The sequence below is a fragment of the Cygnus atratus genome, chromosome 11 (assembly GCF_013377495.2).
Source record: "Cygnus atratus isolate AKBS03 ecotype Queensland, Australia chromosome 11, CAtr_DNAZoo_HiC_assembly, whole genome shotgun sequence".
NCBI classification, from domain to species: Eukaryota; Metazoa; Chordata; class Aves; order Anseriformes; family Anatidae; genus Cygnus; species Cygnus atratus.
This window is the reverse complement of record NC_066372.1, coordinates 4,052,206-4,075,168: the sequence shown is the minus strand read 5'-3', so window position 1 is coordinate 4,075,168 and position 22,963 is coordinate 4,052,206. Positions and strand designations below refer to the sequence as shown.

Here is a 22,963-nt window from a genome sequence, read left to right as displayed (position 1 = left end):
AACAAATGTGTTACCTCCAAATCAGAGTGGCTTACAACTCTCTCCAGTTGTCAGATGCTCTCGAGATGAGAATCATAGATAGTACACAAAATATTTGAAGCCTTGGCCAACTAGAAATTTATCCTAAGTGGCCGCTTTCCACTTTGTTCAAACTATGACCCATTAAAAGGCAGACAGATTAAAGATAGGATTCAGATCTATGTCCATGCAGTTCTGTGGAGTAACCCAAATAAATATCCAATAAATTGTTCTGGATGCCTGTGTAAACGAAGGGTCTATAAACAACTTCAAAAAAAAAATAACAAAAGAGTCTGCATTTTGCTTGGCAGAATGTTTTCTTTGTGCACTTAGATTAACAAACCATGATCTCATCATTAGTCAACAAGATACTAGAGAGACCATCAAAGCAAACTACAGGAGCATCGAGGTTGATTCATGCCAAACAAATGTTTGTAGCTAACAGCTGTATTACCACTGATTCTAATTTACTCAGCAGGATTCGCCTTTCATTTCCAAAGTGATACGAATGTCACAATGCATGATGTAGACAGAAAAAATACCTACTGCACTAGTAATGAGTTGTGTCAGTTCTCCTGGATCATACAATCTCATGCTGGTTTTGGACATCAGGAATTGCATCCTAACATTTTCCACTTCAACAAGAATCCTAAAGGTGATTTGTCCTGTTTTGAGACAGCTAACAATGCTACAGACATGCCCTGTTCAAAGTAAGAATAGTTTAGGCAGGCAATATTATTATTTATTCATTCTAGTCTATATTAATTCTTTATTATATTAATTCTTGCTTCTGCTTAACCTGTTTGATCGTATCTTGGACAACTATGTTTCCTGAATTAAAAGTTGTTCTTTCCTTTTTCCCTCCTTGGTAATTTTGGAAGAATTTAGGGAACTGTCCTTGGATGACTATGGCCTACAACAATTATTATGTCAAAGGGATGTGCCTTTTTAAAACTGAAACAAATGGGGTGATGTACAAACCCTTTCAGTCAGTAAGAGTTTAGCCGCAGACTTCCACAGGACCACTATTTACCCAAGGAACAAATAAGCCATTTATTGCTTAGGATTCTCTCCAGGGATTTCTGTTTGGGATTCCCTTTTCACGTGCTGAACGATTCACTGTGCTTTCTTCAGTGCTGGTCCTCACACAGGGCATTGCACAGTCAAATAAAGCTGCTCTTCTTCATGCCAACATTTTAAAATACACTTGTCTCTGCTGAATCTGGGGACACATCCCAAACATCCTTGTCCCAAAATGTTACATTTTCATATAATCTGGGTTTAAAATTAATAATAATAATACAAACATCATAGACTAAGTACAAGCATGGGTTTGAAAGTTTTGCCAGAACACCGATGACTTTCTGCCAGAAAACAGAGGAATTTTTGTATCTGATCATACCATCTCCTAGAAGCTTATCAATCTCTTGTAATTTACAACACTTACCATTCTTCAGAAACCTTCCCAATAACCCAAGAACACTATAATAGCAAAGATGGGTAGCCCAGTTACTTAAAATATCTACGTAGCTGATGTGCTATGTTTCTTCCATCAGTTTTTGCACTGTTCATGGAATCTTTTAATTTACAAAGCAAACCCTTGACAGTCTTGTCTATGGTAGAGTGCAAGAAAATTATCTGCCATTCATCTAAGCTGCTGTTCCCTTTAATTCAGGTGTTCCCCAATAGCTTAACATGTATCTGTGACGAAAGGAGGCTCAGAGCAGAGGAGAAGCTGGAGGTTCTGACAAAGATGTAGAGGAAGTATCACAAACCTTGGAGGTTTGCTTTTGACTTGTGAGACTTCCAGTGCTTTAAAAGGCAAAAACACCTGTACCATTTAGATACTGATTTCTGTCTGAAAACAGAGAATTAAGAGAACACAAAAGGCAATAGACTTTTTTTGAATTTCTGCACAGAAGTATTTAAAATGACTGCATGAGCATCCTCTTGAAAGAGACATTAAACTTCCAACACAGGATGTACAAATAATGTACAAATAAGCAACAAGCAAGTGTTGTTTATCACAATATACTCTCAATTCCTAACATTCTACAGTTCACAGTCCAGAAACTATTCTTCAAGAAGCTGTTTTGCACAGGGGTGTTCCAAAATGTTTCTTTAATCTTTTGTTGTTGTTGTTCTGAGTAACAGATTGTTTTCTTTGAGATGGGCCAAATTACATCTGCCTCACCCTCCATGCAGCTTACAAGGTTATGGTACTTCACAAGCTATCCAGGGATACTCCTGATATCAATCTTGAAGCCTATTCAAAACAAGGATGGGGAGTCAGGGGTTTCTCTGCCAACATTCCTGCTGAATAAATGCACAACTCCATTATCTGTGGGGGAGTCCTCTCTTCCAGTGTTCCCTTGCAAGTCTGTACTGCCTATTGGGAGCTCACAGATATATCTGAGAGACTCCACAGGAAGCATGTACTGAAAGACCATACAGATTGGAACACTATCACTTATCCCTTTCATGCTGTCTTTCTCCATAAAGAGAGGGTCGGTTACAAAAGGCTGTCTTTGTCGCTAAATAATCACAGCTCCGGTGCCCTCCCTAAGACTTTTCTCAACCTGTGTACGTAGGGCACAAAAGGAGCGCAGTGAAGAAAAATGCTGAGCAGCCTGAGCCGTACCAACCTCATGTCTACGCTGATTTCTGATGGGAAGGATACAGTGAGGCTGTTAAGTTTATACTTGCAAAATCAACAATAACCTCCCTGTATAACAGTACTCTGGACACATTTTTTCAAATTAACACCATTGTCTCCAAGCCTCACGGACTTTAGTATTTGCCATTCATAGTATTTGGACTTACATATTTGCCAGTCACTTGTTTGCATATAGTTCTTTTGAAGTCTGTATTTACAGACAGAACAGTTTTGACATTGAAGTGGTAGAATGGAAGGGGGGGAAGGGATGGAGGGCTGAACACCTTGCTCTGGTTTCCTCAGTCTGTTCTGCTCTTTGTGGATTTTTGTGGGGAAAGTGGTAATTGTTGTTCTTTGAGAGAGGGAGGTTCAAGGCAGTGAGGGTGTGAATGGCATTGGCTGGCACTGGCTATAAACACAGCACTCTCGCTGGTTTAGTGTACATTTCCAGCACAGTTTGAGAGGTTGGAATTTGCAGATGACGTGCTTGATATAAGTAGTGGGAGTAGAGGGCAGGAAAGGTCCTTCTTTTTCATGTTCACTTCTGTCTGTCAGTCAAATACAGCAATAAAATCAGCTCCAATTAAGGGGATATGCAAGGAATTTTGTGATAATGTCAACACTCTATTCCATCAATACAGGGGTAAAGAAAAGAAGCTAATGTTAATTTCTTTAAAATAAATAAATAAATAAAAAGCCTCTCATACACAATTGTGGTATCACCAGATACACAGTTAATCACAATTGTACATGAAGTCATTCACAATTCCTTCATTATCCTGGGGGGGGGGGGGTTCTTTTTTTTTTTTTTTTTCTGGGGGGGGCCTGGTTTCTGTTTCATTTGCTTTCTGATTACTCCAGTGCTGACTTAACTTTCTCCAGCAGACTGACTTCAGTTCTCTAGTAGGTTTGGCTTCTCATCAATTAACCCCTTACTGCTAGGAATCCCACTCACCTGGCCTTAGAAATAGAAAACGTGAGAAATCTCATCAGCTAGAGACTATACTAGACTCTATAGTATATAGACTATACTAGAGAAAGAAGTCCAACTGCAGACTCACTCACATCTCTCTTCACATCTAACTTTCCGTGTGATCTTAAAAAGTGTCCCACTTGAAAGAAAGTACTTATGAAAGCTCTCAAGTTTATCACTAGTAAACAGACACTTAATCCTGTGCTTTACTGTGTGTGGTCTTAAATCTACCTGTGATAATTCCTTAGTATGGGCACAGTTACATTTCAACAGTACAGAATCTGATTTATTTTTCATTCATTGATCCAGGGAGGGAAGAATTTCCAGAGAGTACAGCTGCCTCTCCAACTATATGCCATGGCCCCTCTGTACAGGGTACACAAAACATGTCAAATACGTAGCTGTCAGACTGCTACTCCTTCAACCCTCGTGTTCCTTGGTGAGATCTGCAACTTGAGGCTGCTCCAATTTCCTCATTGGGCTGCATTCTGCTCCAGCTGACCCCACAATCTACAAAGATATTTAGAGGTGCTTTTGACCTCCTCAACCCATATTAAGATTATCTGTGGTGCAGCTGAAGGTCAGATCTGGGATGGTGCATTTCTAACTTCTTGCCCTGCTTGGTATTCAGCTGTATGCTGCTAATCCCACAGAAAAGGCTGAAGATTTCCTCAGAATCTGATGTATTCTCAATCATGATTTCAGTGTCAAATTACTTAAAACTTTAAGTGCTGAAAAACAATTTTTGAAGCAAACAAATGCCCTCCCACAGTTTGGCTAACGCTCTAGAAACTGTAAGTAATAAGAGTGAAATAAATTCTACTAACACATCGCTTGGGATAACTAATGCCTGGACTATATAAAGAAGCGTGATAACAGTTATTACTAATGAACAGTAGTAAGCTTAGTACAGGCTTAATGCATACTGTGGTATCAGATCTGTTTTGTTCCACGTGAAACTTAAAATCACATAACCAAATCTCTTGGCAATGGTATGTAAAACCTTGTGAACAGGGCAGTAGTTTGGATGGAAGTAATTCTAGCTATGTCGATTTCAGATTTTTAATTCAGCCCTCCTAAAGCACCCTAAAATAAAGCCGAAACCATGTTAGCATAGACACAAAGGGGTGAAGGGTACAGACACCTTGTGCTGTGCCTTGTCCCCTCTCCAATTCTAGAAAAAAAAAAAGAACTGGAAAGCTGTCCACTGATTATGAGAATCTGTTTAGATTGAAGAACCTGTTGGATTATTTAAGGCTCAGTTCCAGTGATGTCCAGCATTGGCTGTTAAAGTGAACTGTATGACTACATTGCCTGTAAAACGTGTCTCCATTTCCTTTCAGGTTGGGAAGCTGATCCAAGAAGCAGCTGGAAGGAGTAATTTGAAGAGAGTTACACTGGAGCTGGGTGGGAAAAGCCCAAACATTATTTTTGCAGATGCGGATTGTAAGTCAGCACTTCCACATTTTTCTTAAATGTTTGTGTGGCTTTTCTATTTTCATTTTAGGGCTTATCTTTTAGACAAAGTGAAATAGACCAATATAGCTGTAACTAATTGCATTTTTCAATATTACAGAAACAGCCTGGGGTGTGGTAGTTTTATAAAAAGACAACATTTGTACCCAGAGATTCACAGAGGACAACAAAACAGAAAAACAGTTAAAACCAAGCATGTGGATATGGTGTTAATCAAAATCATGGTCCCATATGTATTTGTTCTAAATTCTGCAGCAAGGTGGCCTAGTGCTTAAAATACGGAAATTCTGTGATAGATAGATTCATAGTAATCATAAAAAGGGAGGGCTTTGATTTACATTTGGGTGGCTAACCTACCCAGTGCAGTACTTTTTTAAGCTGTTTTGATGGTAGCTATAAATGGAGAGTCTTCCATTTAAAAAATCTTCACAATTGAACAACTGTGTATTGAAATATCCTCAATGCCATTGTCAGCAGGGAGCTGAAGATTTTGGCAACTGAATGATGTGCAGCTGGGATTTTTGGCACCTGAAGGTACAGGACAGCAGTTTAGAACAGGATAAAAACACAAACTGGAAGTTTCTGCTTAAATGATCAGCAATGAAATAGTTAACAATGTTGATATTTAAATCGTCAGCAGGAGGTTTTGAAGTTAACACCCCATTAAGATGAATGGGACAGTTCACACCTTGCCTTGACCTATTGTTTCAGGCTGTGTGCAGGCACACTCTACTTACTGCATTTTCTGAGAACTTACTTTGTAACTCAAAGAAACAGACATTTAAGATTTGGTCTTTTAGTTTTAAAAATAGAAAGTGAACAGAAGAATGATCTGAATAGCATGAATTACAAGAGCTGATTACAATCCCATATTCATTTTCAGAACTTATCAATGTTCAAACGCTAGGAAAAGACTAAGAATTCTCAGGAGTTGAAGTCATTTCTACTTAAGAAAGTTTTATCAAGCTAGGAGTCTAAATTGCATAGTCATCCTGGTAAACCGAAAAAGGCTCCTGTCAACCAGAGTCTGGTGCAGATGTTACAGCCCTGTACTCCAGTTATCCATCTCCATCTCCCACCAGAAATCACCACATCTCAAATGTCCTTTACCTACTAGCTCAGATTGGATCACCTGAACACTTCTAGTAGAGTAATATATCCTGGGAGCATGTCTGTGTTGTCCCTTTCCACAGAGGAAGGACAAACACTCCTAGCTGCCACACAGAGGTAAAGTTTATCTGTGACCTGAATCTGCCAAATAAGGTTGAAGACCTGGTGAGAAGTTGCAGGCAACAAGGGAATAACAGGGCACAGAGAAGAGCGAAGTCTTCCCCAGGACTGTCTGTTCCACAGTGTATCATACTAAAGCTCTCTGGCCTTCCCATAATTACAACCACTAGCACTTGACCTGAAATTCAGTCTTCAAAGCTCTGATTATTTAAGAACAGCAGACAGTTTGCTCACAATTCCAAAGGAGCTGTTTGTTCTGTTTGAGGAACACTGTGTGCCAAAAGTTAGCAGAAAGCATGACAAAGCTGTTGAAGTTTAGTGCGCGCGCACGCACACACACACACACAAAAGAGAGAAAAATGGTTAGAGCCCCTTCATGGTGCCAAACTTTGCTAAGAGAAAGAAACATCAGTTAATCGGTTCTATCCACTATTGTTTTTAGTCTCCATGGAGCTGTCTGGGAAAACTTGAATGTGGTCCAGGGAATACCCCACATCATTTTTTTTTCCATGGCCATGCCGAACACAGAGTAAGACACTGCTGTTAGATGGAGTTGTTTAGGCCATGCTGAAAGTAAAGCATCATTGCTTTGTTTATGCCATAAAAGATTATACTTTAAACAATGTTCCAAAGTGTTACAGCTGATAACAGGTATTGCAGTGCTGCAGGTCATCACTTTTTGATGATAAATTCAGTGCCACATGGCCCAAATGCTTTTCTAGTCAGCTATTATATGCCGTGGGAGATTTTGGCTCTTGTTGTCTAAATATGGCTGTTTTTTTCCTTTTCTGCTTGGATATTGGATGTGTTGCTTGCACCTCCGAAGTTGGAACAGGAATCAGGGATTGATTGTTCCATAATTAGCCTGTATTTTTAAAGCCTCACCTAGTCACTTGTATAGGCCAGGAAGATATTTCTGTCTTGCAGAAAAATAACCTGTCTCTTTGGGAAGGATAACTCTTGCCATTATCAAAGTTAAATTCTCTCAAGTACTTGCTTAACCGTAATCCTCACATACACAGGATTAAATCAACTGCAAGTATAAGATGAGAAAGAAATTTTCCTCTCCCCTACTGACTTTAAGTCAGACAGACTTCTATAGCATGGGGCACAATCCACTTCCTAGGGTCCTCTTAAGAGTTTTCGTTAATAAATTACATGTTGTTAATGTGCAAGAGATTGCTGAAGCTATTTTGCATGTCCTACTTCTATTGACTGCTACAACTGTAGCTTGATTTAACTTTTGCAGTGGGATCTTAAGCTGTATTTTGTGGCTTGTGTCAGGGGATGGCATGTAGAATGTATTATCTATGGACACTTCTTTAACTTGATGGTGTTTGAACTCCCAAGTGGTCCTTTGCAATCTGGTGCTTTTGAAACAGTTGTAATGCTCCTAATATCCCCCTAGTATAGCTCAGTCCAGGCTGGCATAAATGACCAAAAAAAAAAATCAAATTCAGACATGTTAAAATGTATTAAAACTTCCTATTTTCACAAGGATTAAAACAAAAAATAAAATTAATCATCTTCACTTATGGCCTGGCACAACAATAATGTATTGTTCAGTGTTTTGGTGTTTTTAACCAAATTCTACTTCTGCTTTGAAGTTTTGGGAATGTGACACTATGTCATACCCATAACATTGGTGCAACAGCAGATGTGTCTATGATGTTTCAGAGCAACGCATGTTGTCTTGGTTTTGTAGTGGACTATGCTGTGGAACAAGCTCACCAAGGAGTCTTCTTCAATCAAGGTCAATGCTGCACTGCAGGCTCACGGATATATGTGGAAGAATCAATCTATGAAGAGTTTGTAAGAAAAAGTGTAGAACGTGCAAAGAGGAGAGTAGTGGGGAGTCCTTTTGACCCAACTACAGAACAAGGTCCACAGGTAAATGAACAGTGCTTCAGCTCTGGAGCCCAGAAGGCGCCCAGGTGCCCAGAAGCATTTAAACTCTAGCACAACAAAGTTCAGTCAGTGCATATTCACTTGAAATCCTAGATCAGAGATGTTTTACAGAAAACTCTCATCCTAAATATCAGTAAGTTCACCCCACAGTTTTAACAGCAAGGTTGTGCTCTTCAGCCCCCAAGACACAGCTGCGAATTGCATAGTGCTACCATTCATAGGAGAAAGGCTCACAAAAGTCTTTTTGCAGGCACTTATTGTCAAGAATTGTCTACAACTGTAACTGTGCTTGTAGAGCGCTACAGAAGAAAGAACTGTAAGCAAAAGATGGTCAGAATTACAAATATATCTTTAAAAGATGTTCCTGATACTAATAACCAGCTGGGCTTATACCACTGTCAAGAAGTTAATTTTGGACAAAAAAAATAATGCCCTGGTTTGTTTGTTCTTATAAACCATCTCCCTTAGCAACAATGTGGGTTGAGACACATACATACAGGGACACATCCTTAAGAAGACTGAGCCCCAGGTTACAGTCAGCAGCTATCTGTAGATCTTTGGCCTCTCAAGCTCAAACAGTGAAAATATGCATGAGGCTACTCTCTGGGACATGACTTGCCTAAAAAAATTATTTTGGCTTGATTATCTAAAGTGCATGGCCTGCAAGTCAAACACCTTCTTCTCTCTTTCAGATTGATAAAAAACAATACAACAAGATCTTGGAACTGATTCAAAGTGGCATTACTGAAGGAGCAAAACTTGAATGTGGGGGTAAAGGGCTAGGAAGAAAGGGCTTCTTCATTGAACCTACGGTGTTTTCCAATGTAACAGATGACATGCGGATTGCCAAGGAGGAGGTACATGGGCAAGATCATTTTAGAATGTCCTAAACATGATTTTGTTTCTTTTGTTTACTTCTTGAGACAAAAGCTTTAGAGTGAAAATGACCACTATACCAAAAAAAAAGAGTAAAATCTTCTCAGAACTTATTCATAGAGCAACTGACAGCATCAGTTTCGGTCAAGAAGCTTAATTTTTGTCATTTGCTGTAGAGTCTCAGACTTGAAAGACAAGATAAAGGAAGAAATGAATTATGTTTCACTATGATGACTGCTTTGGGAAATTCATGCTTTTTTACAGACAGCTATTACTACTAATAAAATCTGTAAAGAGTAAAACAGGAGAGGGCAGGCCATTTAAAAAGCAGAACAACAGGAATATAATGCCTCTGAGTGAGCTGTTTTTCAAATTAATGATTAATCTTTGTTGCAGATTTTTGGGCCTGTTCAAGAAATACTGAGATTTAAAACCATGGATGAAGTTATAGAGAGAGCCAACAATTCTGACTTTGGGCTGGTAGCTGCTGTCTTTACAAATGACATAAACAAAGCCCTGACAGTCTCTTCAGCAATGCAGGCTGGGACAGTCTGGTAAGGCAGAAGTTATCACACTCCTGCTCTCAGAGATAAAGAGTTTAGCTCATTATCATTACGTTACCTTGGTTTTGCACCCTTTGTCTTTGTGTTTATCTAGACCATCCTAGTGGTGAATCACTAACCAAGATACAGAACAGCTGTTGGAGAATGTAGTCAGTCTGCTCACTGCAGCTGAATGCTATTGAAAGTGGAAAAGTGCCTTGCTTTCTGTTAGCATGACCTTCCAGTTACACTGCTGAACAGCATTGCCGAAAACAAAACAGAGTGTAAATGCTCCTGTGGAGCAGCGGAAGCCTGTGAGGTTTCTGCTGAAGGCATAAGAAATCGTGTATTTTCTACAACCTTAAGGAACCAAAGGGACACCTATTTCTGTCTTGTATTTAGGTGTAGGAAGTGCCACTTCTAACGTTTAATAGCTTGCAATTTGATATGTCAAGCCTGGATAAACTAAAGATCCGAGAGAAATCAGGTGGAAAAAGGACAAATTCAAACCTAATAGCTCTGTGTTATAAACTGGCACTAAAATTTGTCAGCAGATTAACAGTCCATTACTGAAGCTGTATCCAGGTGTTCAGTGCCTTCCTCCAGTCCTCACAAGCTAAATCCCACTCTCTTTAAAGCAAGGAGTAGAACATTGCTTTTGTGGCATAAGTCCCTCCTTTCTTTTCAACAAGAGACCATTTTGTTATTACTAAGAGCTATACAGTATCCTTAGCTCCATGAGTTTCAGTATCTCCTGAGTTGTCCAAATGTCTGACAGTGCAATTGGACTTAATGCCTTTTCCTGTTACAGGATAAACTGCTACAATGCCTTAAATGCCCAAAGTCCTTTTGGAGGATTCAAAATGTCTGGCAATGGGAGAGAGATGTAAGTATTACACGGCTGTCTTCTAAACTATTTTGAGCTCTACAACTTAACAAACATTAGTGAATTCTTCCATGCAAATTAAGATCAGGACATAGTCCCATCAGAGGATCAGGGCATAGTATAAGATGACTCATAACCACTGCCAGCTCTAAATGCAAACGATTTATATGGTAAAACCATTTCTTTACTTATTTATTTATTTATTTAGACACAACAAAATGAGTTACAAGGAGTCCTTTCTTATTCTGAAAGACACTGAAAATTTCTGAGTATTTTTTTAAACTGAAACCTGTGTTTTCCAAGTTTTCCTTCTCTGTATTAATCAGCAATTTTGCAGAAAGATTCTTTTTCATATCTTGCTTTATGCTTGTTGACTCATTTGTCGTACTTGTTTCAGAGTTGTTTTGCCATGTATTTTGCTTTCTTGCAATTTTTTTCCTTTCTGTTCCTTTTGCTACATTTATTAGTATAGGATCATCTGAATTTAATTAAAAAGGTGTCTGTCTTTTCCAGAATTATCAACAATGTTAGATGAAATCAGGCCTACAGAACAATACACCAATGTGTTTATATTCCTTAGAAAGAATCACCTTCCATTACAAAGCTTTCTGTCTTTTCTTATTCCGTTTAAAACAAAGTTACAAATATTTTGAAACGGAGCTCCCTTCCCAAATACTGTCCCATGTACCTCACTGAAAGTCTTAGCAGTTTTTAGTTCTCATTACAATCACAAACATGTTTAGCAATTGCGTCAGCCCCAGATTGGTTGTGCATACAAAGGATTCAATTAATTTCTGTGCAGGAGGCATGTATACCAGATATGTCTCACCTAAGATTTCAAAATAGCTTATGGCTAATGGCAAACTCAGCAGTAAAACTAAAGTAAGGTCAAACTCTTTAAAGCTTTAAATATGTTGAAGTATACAACTTGATCTATAAAATGAGCTCTATGTAGTCTGAAATATTTTCCCTCATTAGGGAGTACTTTGAATAACACATTCATACTATTCTCCACATTCATGAGTTATGAGGTGATCTCACACTGGCATAAATATGTCAGCTCATCTAACTCTTATCATTGTGAAAATATTCTAAAACTACTAAGCTCGAAAGAGCACATGAGTAACCTGACACCCAAGAGTGACCCCACTGACTTCAGGGAGGTTAACTGTGCAAGCAAAATACTCACATATTAGTACTGTAGAGTTTTGCAAAAGAAAGTGGGGGGGAAGGAGAGGTGGAATCAGGCAGCACCCCAGCTCCCAATGAAAAATCTGTGATAGCTGTACACTTGATTCTCATCCACAGCTTTGACAATACTCAACGTAAACAGGCAATGTTTGGAATGGCAATCATCTCTCTCACACCAAGATGCCTGAAAACCTGCTTATGAGTAATTATTTTACCCACTTCACAACCTCTTTGATCAGATACCACCTTCTAATTCACCCCCAGATTTATATCTGCATATGTTTTATTAAAATGCCAAGGTTTCTTAGATCCCTGTTTTTAAGTGATACATTTTACAGCATAAATAATATTGAGTCTGGTAATTAAAGAACAAAAAATAAGACAAGAAAGTGTTCATACATATCTGTGCCGTTGCTAAGCTAATATGATGTTTTAGCCAGATTGTAATTCTGCCACTGTGATATTTGTGCTAGCAATGTATTAGCTGGGACTTACTTTGTTCCTGCATTAAAATTCACAGATTTTTATCACACGTTGGGAAAATAGGAACTCAGAAAGTTGAGATGTGCTACGCTCATTTTATACTCCCCACAAAATGTACCAGAGTATGTGCATACCAAAAGAGAACCCAAACTCTTGTACAGAATGGAACTGATTTCTGTTTACCTTAAGGCTACAATATTCTTTTATTCTTAAAGAAGTATAATATTATTTTATTCTCAAAGGAGTTTTAAGGAGTGATTCATTTACATTTACACTTCTTTAAAGCTCCTTATCAGTAACTGAGTCGTGTAAAATTGAACTGAAAATCAGGCAAGTCCCCCAGAATTCTGGTCTCTGTCCAAGTATCTTCAAGGGAAGGAGGTGCCATTCTACCTCAGACTTATCATTTACTGTCATGGGAATTATTATTCTCTGTATGACTCTGAGCTACAGCAGTGCATAGTTGCATTTCCAAAAAGAAGTGCAAGTAGGAGAAGGCCTTGGAGTTGTAATTCTTTTTTTCTACCATTCTTCTCTTTGCCTGAGGGAGGGAGGAGGGTATGTAATATAATTTCTTTTTGGAGAGCAATTTGTTCCCCTTCCCTCACACCTCTACAACCAAAGGATAGCATCATGCAAACTTGACCTATGGGCTCCTCCCTCTCACAGACATAAACCTTGTTCTCACCCTGATACCAAACTGCAATTCAAACAGACACCAAGTTGCCATAGAACAGGATGTTATTGCTCCCTGCCTCCCTGTATTAGGCTGTGGGGACAACCAAGCCCTTTGTTTGAACATGCACTGACTCATCTGCTCTGATGGTCTGGAATTAACCTTCATCCTATTCAGCACAAAAACCTTTTTAACTTTAGAAAAATACTTGGCTTAAAATTCATCACAACTGCCTGCTTCCAGACTTTCAGATAGAATACAAATGCATAAGGCCCTGAAGCCTTGAGATGAAGAATTAGACCAATAAATACAACTAATTTTGTTTGCCAGACCAAGGTGAAAAAACAAAACAAAACAAAAAGTGACAGTTGGAACATACACAGAGGCACTGGATACTGTTAGGCAGGTTATATATTGATTTGCAAAAATGCATTCAACAGATGTCTGGAGCCAAGCTGCATCACTACCAAATCAAGCAGAAACTTTTATGCAGAGGGACTTACTAGTTTTAGTTTTTGGGTTCCATGCAGCTCCTGGTGATAGCTTCTACTATGCCATAAAGGAATGGTTTTGTGTCTCAGGTAAGTCTGATAAATAACTAAGTGTTTTGGTCATTCTTTTGGAAACAAATCTAAGATGTTCCCCTGAAAGCTGAGGGTGAGGTGGTCCAACTCAATCGGAACCCTTCTCATGCTAAAGTATCTTTACTAATACGTTTCCTTGCTTGTACTTAGGCTCTGGTGAATCTTAAAATGCCTAGTAAAACACCAGCCTTAGTGAGTTAGATATCAACTACGTGTAAGGCTTACCAAGTTGAAGCGTGTTGGAAACTTTTCAAAACTGCATGTAGTGTGAAATGGGATGGTAAATACTGTATTTCTGCACAAATTCATTAACTTTCCAGGGAAGGTCACAGGACTCCTTCCCCAACATTATGTTTTGTGTAAAACATACCGTATAGAAGGAAACACAAAGCAGGCTATGCAACACTGGGGGCTGACTGAAGGGTTTAATTGCTTTGAACAGTGGCACCTCACTCCATTCTGAAAGCAACATTTACTAGACTGGGATTCTGAGGAATTCCCCTGAAATATTCTTTATGGTATAGCTGGGATTTTAAATTCTGCATAGCTGGATCCAGGGGGAAGGCAGTGTCAAACACTAAACATGCTAATATGATATGCATGTGTCAGCACTTTTTAGTTTTAATATACGGGAGCAGTATTGGGTGTGTTTTAGGGGTGGGGATAAGAATTTAACCAAGAAGCAAATGATTGTAAGTGCTTGTGCAAAAGAATCCTCATATAAGTTCATATAGAAGAGAACCTCCATTCATGGACTTGGACTGTGGATGTTTTGAGGTGGGGACTTTGTTTGCTTTACATACACAGCAGCCAGCAGAACATAACTTTTGACTTGACTAGAACACACTTCTCCATCACCCAAAATATGCACAGCAAAGTGCAAGTATCTGTACCTAAGAGGAGACAGGCAAAACGTCCAAGAAGCCATGCCATTGCTGCTCTACACCTCAGCAGAGTTGTCTACGAGATGAGCCAGGCCAGAGCTGACTACAATAAAATCTACAAAGCATTCAGAAACACATTTCTTGAGCATCACTTACGCAAAGGAGAACATGTATCCCACAGAGTCTTGTGTCAGATGACGGGGACCTAGTAAGTGACTAGCTTCTAAAAGTATGTAGGATCTTAGGTAAGATGCTGTGCCAGGACAAAAACAGGTTTTCTAGTTACCTAGTGGAAATATGAGCAGGCTGAATTCTCTTTCACAGTAAGTGCAAATGTTGATTTCTGCTGCTGAACATTTTGTCAGGGAAAAAAGACCAGTGGGTTAGGAGTCATTGTTACCTTTATCCACAGTTGTGAGCAGTTCATTTTCCATAGTACTGTTTGGACCTTCTCTTTCTTGGGTGCAAATACAAGCAGTAAATTCACTGGTCAGTAGTGTAGGTCTTGGTATTTGAACATTTTCAGGATCTGGAAAAGACAGAGTGCATCAGTTCACTTCCAATAGTTCCATCAAGGGACAGTAACTATTTCTGCATTTAATATCATTCTGTATCTCCTTATCAAATGCTGGAACCATCCACTGATCTCATGATAGCCTGCAACTTCATATTCAGGTTTTCTGAAAGATAGCATGAAAAGAAAACCAGTACAAAATCAATGTACAACAGAAACCTATGCCTAGAAACGTAGGTTATATCTTAACTTCATCAAGGAATCACTTCACAAGGTTTTGCTCAATACGGAATTAATTTCTGGTCTAAGATGAACCTGCAATTTGTTTTTTAGGGGTGAAAGTGGATTGAGAGAATATTCTGAAGTTAAAACTGTGACAATAAAGATCCCTCAGAAGAATTCCTAAAATGATGGAAGACCATGTTGTGCAGAAGAGCACATGATGCCACCCTCTCTATTCTTTATGGAGACCAGCACTCAGGAATAAAAATCGTTACACAAAATGTATTTAAGAAATTAAGTTGCAGCATATATACTGGGCACATAATTGCATAAGGAATGCAAACCAACTCTGCATGCTTTCATGAAACTCTCTTGAGAGTTACATCTTTATAAAACTTACAAGATAAAGTTGCTATTGGACATCATTTAATAACAGTTCTAGCTATAAAACTGTTAAATGCAAATGCATGCATACACACATTTATCTCTTCTTTAAATAAACAAAATAAGTCTTACTGCTTTCAAGTTGCCTTCTCAAACAGACCTGCCTTCTTCTGACATTCTTGTTTCATACAGGGCTTTACAAGCCAGATTTACCCAAAATGCTAGGAGCAAAAAACATAATAAAAAACAACATAATAAAGTACCATTCATGTTTTGAAAAAAATGTAAGACTGTGAACTGTACCAGCCCAAAATTGGTATATTGGCAACTTTCCAATTAGCATGCTCACATAAAGAGGTTAAACTGGGGAAGGTACTAAATCATTATATGGACAATGAAATCCAAATACCATGAGATTTGGCTTTCATGACCCAGAGTGTTTTGGTTTTCAAAGCTTATTTTAATAATTATTTTATGGCTTGTTACAAGCAGAAATCCTCCCTCACTTACAGGGACTTAAAAGGTTTTACCTGCCTGCCAAAAGAGCATGGCCAGACAGGGTGGAAGAGTGCTAAGAACAGGAACAGATCCCAAGGCTTCACAGAATATTTCAACTTTCATTGCCTGCTTAGTTTTGTTGTTGTTGTTGCTGTCACTGTTGTTGTTTTCACTTTTTTTAAACAAGTATATGCACACACAGACTCCATTTATTTGTCTGCTAGTAAACTGCTTGTGATTACACTGAGAATCATTAAGTATTCATTACCACAGGAAGAACCTAGTGAAAGCCCACCTGTCAAGAAGTTAGCTTGATTTTATTTTCTTATTAAATTATGCTTTGCCATCCTCGCCATGCTTGTGAGCCTTAGGTGTACTTCCTGGCTAGTACTGTATTTTCATTGTTGTCTCTTTTTTGTTGAGCCCAGGACAAAAATATGAACATGATCTTTTAGAAGTAAGATGTTTAAAACCTGACACACTATTTCCTGCTGCCTACAGAATCTCTTCCAACTTGCAATTAACGAACTAAACATTATCCCCTTCTTTCTAGATGTAGAGCTCCCCAGACTTTTTTTTAAGGTTTCACTTTACATTTTAACTTAGAATTAAGACAATGTATTTTAGAAGTACAGTAAATCATCTACTGTAGCTACATTCTGTGGGGTGTAAGGACAGAGTTATGGCCTCAGGTGTAACAGTTCTCCTGGCTGCAGAGTGTATACTACGAACTGTTGAAAACTCCAGACCTGATTTAGCAAATCGTTTCTGCACGTACTTAACTTTCTTTACTCTCTGAGCAATTCCTCGTAGATTTGAACTTGTGTGTGCCCTTAAATACACTGCAGGATCAGGACAATGGTATACAGCACTTTGTAGTGTTGTAGCCCTCAATATTTTCTAACTCGTGTCAATCTATGTATCATGTGTTTTCAAAGTAATATTGTATACACGATGTTATTCAGAAATGACAGTACATTCACAGACATGGAAATGAATCAAAATATACCTGAGTTGTTAAATGCAGATGCCATATACTTCTACTGTGTGTGTCAGAGTTAAGAAAAACAAAATACAGCAAATAAAGAAATTAGTTACCTTTTAAACTGCAATATAAAATGTGAAAAAGGAGATTTTATTTCCTTTCTCCTATTTACTTAAAAAAAAAAAAAGAGATTTCCTGTGGTAACAGCATTTATACTGTGTACTCTTTTGTATTCTTTCTGTGTCTTTTGTATGTCTGTGCTCTATTCCCTGTACATTCAGGTAAATAATATAGAGTTGCCATTTTTTCAACCTTGTCACTGCAGCTCCATTTGATGTACATGGATTTGTAAAATCCTTTTTTAAATGTACCATCTGCATGGATCCAACAAAACATTCTTCCTGTCCCTGCAGCTTTTTGTTACAGTTTTTAATCATGTATATAGTTATGTTATTAAAAAAGTAAAAGGATATTTTCTATGAAGTTTTTTCCATTAAAAAGGTTTAGAGAAAGACTTTAGACTGTGAGACTCCTTTATTGTTGACAGAGCTATAAAAATATTAAAAAAAATATTTTCTTAGCAAAAGATCTGCTCTCACAGTAGCTTTATTTTCATTTGCAGAAGTGAATGAAGTAAAAGGCCAATTACATTTTCTGGAATATTATTGCAGCTGTATGAAAAACACTTGTGAATTGCAGATCTAGGTCATAGCCAGAGTTCATCCTCACCCTCGTGGTCGTAAAGTTTAGCTATTGGGGAAGGTCTGAAATCACCAGAACCAGTGGGACACACTTGCAAACTGCTGCATCACAGCTTGAGTTTTGGATAATGTTTAAAAAAAAATTACCATGTCTTTTCTTCCTCCAGTACATGAGTCACAGAGATGATTAAATTAACACTCAGATCTTTTTTATGTTAATTTCAAAATGCCGAAACAGGGGAAAAGAACAGACCAAATGCTAATTTGACAGCCGGTAAAATTCACACGGCCAGATACTACACAACTCCCCCTCTAGCAATCCCTTAATTCCAGGGTTACTTTCACTGCTAGGAACAGAATTCCTCTTTTGAAGTGGTGCCTACTTAGATAAAGTAACTACTCAGTTAATAGCTCCGAGCTACTTCATTGTATGGCAAGCATTGGTTATACCTCAGTGTCACAGAATAATGCTGTTGGTTTAATCAACACTCTACAGGCAATCACTGAAGATAAAGTAACTTGACTAAAACAGATTGGACAGCAGAGAACAAAAATTAACAATAGGAGTGAAATTGCATTCTCAAAAAGGAGTACTATTCCAGAAAGTCTGGGTTGTCAGGAATATATTAAGCAAAATTTCTCTTCTACTTGCCATAACTAGCGGCATGCACAACACTGTCGTGGGACTGCGAGTGGACAATGAGCACTTTCCATATCCCCTACCTTCTGTCTCTCTGACCTAGTTGCAAGCCATCTCACCACCCCACGCAGTTACAGAAGCACATGCAATGGAATACTTTTCTAAAAGAAAACTGAAGGAAGAAAGGTTGTTCTGGAACCCACTGAAAACACAGTTTTGTCATCTTAGGAAGGAAGCAAAACTCACTCCATAGTGAATAAGTAACCCATGGACCCCCAACCAGTGAGAATAAATGTATCAACAAATGTGTATACAGGTGTAGTAAAGTGAGAGTTCAGAAATAATTGTGCATTGCTTCTGGAAAAAGGCTATGAACAAAGGCAAACAGAATTTTAGTTTCGTGGCCTTCAGACAAAGTGATGGATACGGATACTACCTGAATAGCACTAACATATTTATTTGTTCCCATTTACAAAGAGCACTCCTCCTCCTGGAAAAAACAAAACAAAACAAAAAAACAGAACAACACTGAATTCAGGACACCAACATAGCTCTCCACATGGTTACACCACAAGCTCTGGAGAGCTGCATTTACAACCACGTTTCATTTGTATCCATATACTTCCATTTACTGCATGCGAAGTCTATCAACACAGGAAGTGGTTTTTCTTGTAACATCTTTATACCACAAAGACTGACACTCACAGTGCTGTACAACTAGAGCGCTCTGTAGCAGGAAGCAGGAAAAGCCTCTGTAGCTATTAGATGCCATAAGCATTGCCAACCAATTCAGACAGACTTCTATGAGCACATCACGCTATAGCTGCATAAAATGCATCTTTTTTCCTTTTCCTTGTTAAACGTAGTTTATTAACTCTCTCTGTATCTTCACTGTATCTTCTTTGTCCACTGACAGCACACAGGTACCAAAGAACTGTGTGTGGCTCTGCCAGAAAGCTTGGAGAATTCTGAAGCAAAGCAGGGGACTGCAGCGTTTTTGAAGTTGGGCCATTTGGAAGAATGAGCTAGGGTGATGTGAGAGTAGTGGTACTATTTGATGGGACTAAGGTGCAACTAGAATATGCTACTACTAGGTTTTGCAGTCCCACTTTCGTCTTCCAAACAGCACAATGTGGAGTGCTAGGATGCTGGTTTCCATAAGCACTTACCTGATTTTTTACAGAGGACCAGAACTGACACACTGGAATTCAAGGGTAACATAAGCAACGGATTATTACATCTGGCTACAGTGCAAGCTCAGCTGTTTTAGTGGTGAAGAGCAGGTCGAACCGTCTGTGCAGCCAGAGCTGCTCTGTCGGGGCACTGCTTAGCACCACATGCTTGGTTAGGTAAGACCGAGACCTAGAGGCTACACACACCTATGACTGAGAAGTTGCCCCAAAGAACGTATTGTCAGGGAACAGAGGCACAAAGATGACTCGCCTGTTCGTACAGCTGGCTGAAGACACCAGAGCTGTTGCCTGGTGTCCCTAATCCCCTTAGTTTACTGTCAGAGGAACAGAAAAAGCGCATCCACATACTGCTGCTTCCTAAGAATGGTTAACTCTTAAGCAGTTCAGCCAGCTGAGTTTAAATCCTGAACCCTCATAAAAGCCAAGCTCTCCCCTGCCTCCAGCACAGGTACAACAGAGCCTGTTCGCACTGTAAAGACCCCAACTACCTTTTTCTGGTATCAACAAATTTAAAACCACTCAAGCCAGTACTGACAAGGACTGCACCCATGAGCCACTGCTTCTGCACAGTGAGCATTTCCACAGTCTTATAGGATGAGTTCCATCAAACAGTAAGAGGCTGCCCCGCACTGCATACAGTACGTCTATTTACGACCGCACCTGCAGTTCCAGGAAGCGCTCCAGAGAACATTGTTTTGCCCAATTTCAGGTGACATTTATGAACATGTGATGGAGGACCCTTGCCATCAGATGTAATGCCCAGAAGTTTCCAACACACAGGAAGGCTGGGACATCTGTTGTGAGAACCTGGCTTAACATTAATTCTACTGACATTTAATCCCAGTATCTGTCATCCACTATTACAATTCCACGCTAGTTTTGAGGTGGTTTTATTTGCCTGGTGTCTCTTGGTGAGACCTGCTAAATAAACCTGGATTGTGCAACCACCACAGCAATCCACTGTAAGAAAAGCTCAAGTTGCAGAGGTTGCCAAGGAGGCTGTGCACACAGCATGCTGAAGTAACCCAAAAGGGTGCTTGTGAAATGTTTGTGCTGCTGGCAGGCAGCACATTGCCAGGACAGATCACACATCATGCATTTGCACATCAAATGAAGCTGCACTGGTCTGAGAGCATGGGAAAGGCCTGTCTTGAACGGCATGTGTCCTACTTCCTAAACATGTATATTTTACATTTTACACTTGGTTATTGTCCAGATTGAAAGTACTGCAAGTTCCCCAAAGCTTGTCGTCTTGCCTTTGAAGTGGAACTGTTTGGATAATGTTTCCTTTGGCAATTTATCTATGTAAGAAAGCAAGAACTTAGCTACATTGGCCTCTCAACAATCCATGGCTAGCTTTTGTCAGAGAACTCAGGCACATACACACACGCAATTCGATCATTTTTAGCGACCTTATTTAGCCACTCTCTTTCTCCTTATGATGAGTTTGGTGTAACTTCTACAAATATTAACTTGTTTCATTTGGGGTTTTTCCCCGCTCTTTGTATGCATGGCTGAGTTCCTATTTCCTACAGCAGTGAGACATTTGTATGCAGCTCACTGTCACTGCCAAACAAAAATCAAATGTTTGCACTGCCTCCCCTGGCAAAAGGGTTCCAGCTCTCAGTCCACTGGTTTTCTCAGACTCTCCTGGGACCACAAGATGGGACATAGAGCAGGATCTCTTCTGCTCTATTTCTGCTCTCTGCTCTCTTTCTGCTGTTTCCTGCTTTCTATTGGTCCAAAACCTCGCCCAGTCTTTGGCACGTGACATACAATTCCAAAGCACAGTCTGTGCCTGGCAAGAGAAGCCTCCTTCAAGTTTTTAATTCAGAACTTCACAAGTACTTAGGTTTCTGGGACTTTGAATGGAAAGGTACTCCTCGCCCTCACCAAGAAACTGCAGAATAGGAATGATTGCTAAAGCATTCCCCTTGCATCTTGATAGACACAACTCCCAGCTTCTTCATTCACAGTGTAAGGATGGCTCTCACACGGGGCTGGACAGTGGGATGCCCTATTCCCAGGCTGTACTGCTGTGGGGACTAACCAGACAGCCTTTATTCAAATCAAGCATTCGAAAAAGTCCATGAAAGTCACCAAATACTCTTTGGCCTTATTATTCCAGTGTCACATGCATATTCTCTTTTAAAGACAACCTGGCTGTTAAACTCAGGAGAAGAACACCTTGTCTGCAAAGAACCACACATTTCTAGAGCTACCAACCTATGGCTGCTGAGCAGCCCAAAGCTCCTGAGCCGTACGCTAAGATGCCGTAGGATGCCACACTGCAGCAGGCCTGCCTCTTCACAGGGGCCTGCAAACATCCAGTGCAGGGGAGGGGGTAAGTCTGGTGAGGCTGCTGAGAGCACTATGTCCCTTCTGTCCTGGCATCAAACCTAGCTGGGGCAATGGACTCTGCTCTGAGAATCCATCCCAGGTTTCTCCACGGTGTGTACGCACACCTGAGGCCACAGGGAGCCACTGCTAGAGAGCTCCTGGGGGCTGATAAATTGGCCAACTCTGTGACCCCATCAACATAGACAGAACTACCTGCTCCCATAAATGAAACTGCAGCAGAACCCTCTGCAGTCCCTGCTCTGTCTTTGCCGCAGTCCTGGCTCTCTACAAGTCTTACAGCATTTGCCTTCCAAGGACAAACACCATTTGCCAAATATTTATGGGAAAAAATGCCAAGGAAATGCCACTGGTAAAATGGACTTTTAAAGGAGTTTCCTTGGGGAACGCTGTACATTTGACCCTCTCCACAACTGTCATTAGATTCCTTTTTGTGAACCTCTCTGATACCACCACTTCAGATTGCTCTGCTGGGAAAATGACAGTAGACTCCAGCTGCCCCAATGCCTTTCATAAAGGCCCAGAAATATGCTCCCATCTCCTGCATCTGTAGCAGTTTTATAGCCAAGGCTCTGGGCCAAATGTTTTAAGTTAATTTCATATTCCAATAGACATAAAAACACGATAAAATCACCACAAATACTGCTTCTCAACCTGATTTCTCCCCCACAGTGATCTGCAAATGTATTATAGAACGGCTGGAGCACAGATTTGCTAAAATACAGAGTTGCTGGATGATTTCTGTTTTAAAAACACAAAGAACATTCTGAGCTCTTTCTCAGGGTTTTGGAGTAGAGACTTTTAACTGTGTTCTTAGGTAGAACAGCAACAAATGGCTTGATGATTTGTTTTTACAATGTCCACTCTAGGAAGACTAATTACCAGCTAGCCTTCTAGCATACAGTTTCAAACATTTGGGGCCCCCCATTCTTTCTCATGCAAAATTCATACTGTGGACTGCAGAATCTGCTTGGGTATGGGCACTTTGCTGTAAGTTTCTAAAAGTTTAAGATTATGGGCAAGAGATTTCATGGTGCTTCTAGAACTTTGAAAACCCAAGTAGGAAAAAAACATGCTTTGCTCTG

General features: G+C 39.6%; 1 protein-coding gene across 5 annotated transcripts in view; it reads left to right on the top strand.

Moving 5' to 3' along the window:
- ALDH1A2 (aldehyde dehydrogenase 1 family member A2) overlaps positions 1 to 15,845 on the top strand; it is a 64,298-nt gene extending 48,453 nt beyond the window's left edge. For all 5 annotated transcript variants that reach the window (XM_035553950.2, XM_035553949.1, XM_035553952.2 and 2 more), the window contains 6 exons: positions 4,991 to 5,093; positions 8,059 to 8,243; positions 8,954 to 9,118; positions 9,534 to 9,691; positions 10,491 to 10,565; positions 15,231 to 15,845. In XM_035553950.2, the coding sequence (XP_035409843.1) occupies positions 4,991 to 5,093; positions 8,059 to 8,243; positions 8,954 to 9,118; positions 9,534 to 9,691; positions 10,491 to 10,565; positions 15,231 to 15,303 (759 nt within the window). In that variant the 3' untranslated portion in view covers positions 15,304 to 15,845. The remainder of the gene's footprint in view (positions 1 to 4,990; positions 5,094 to 8,058; positions 8,244 to 8,953; positions 9,119 to 9,533; positions 9,692 to 10,490; positions 10,566 to 15,230) is intronic.
- The last annotated feature ends 7,118 nt before the right edge of the window (positions 15,846 to 22,963 follow it).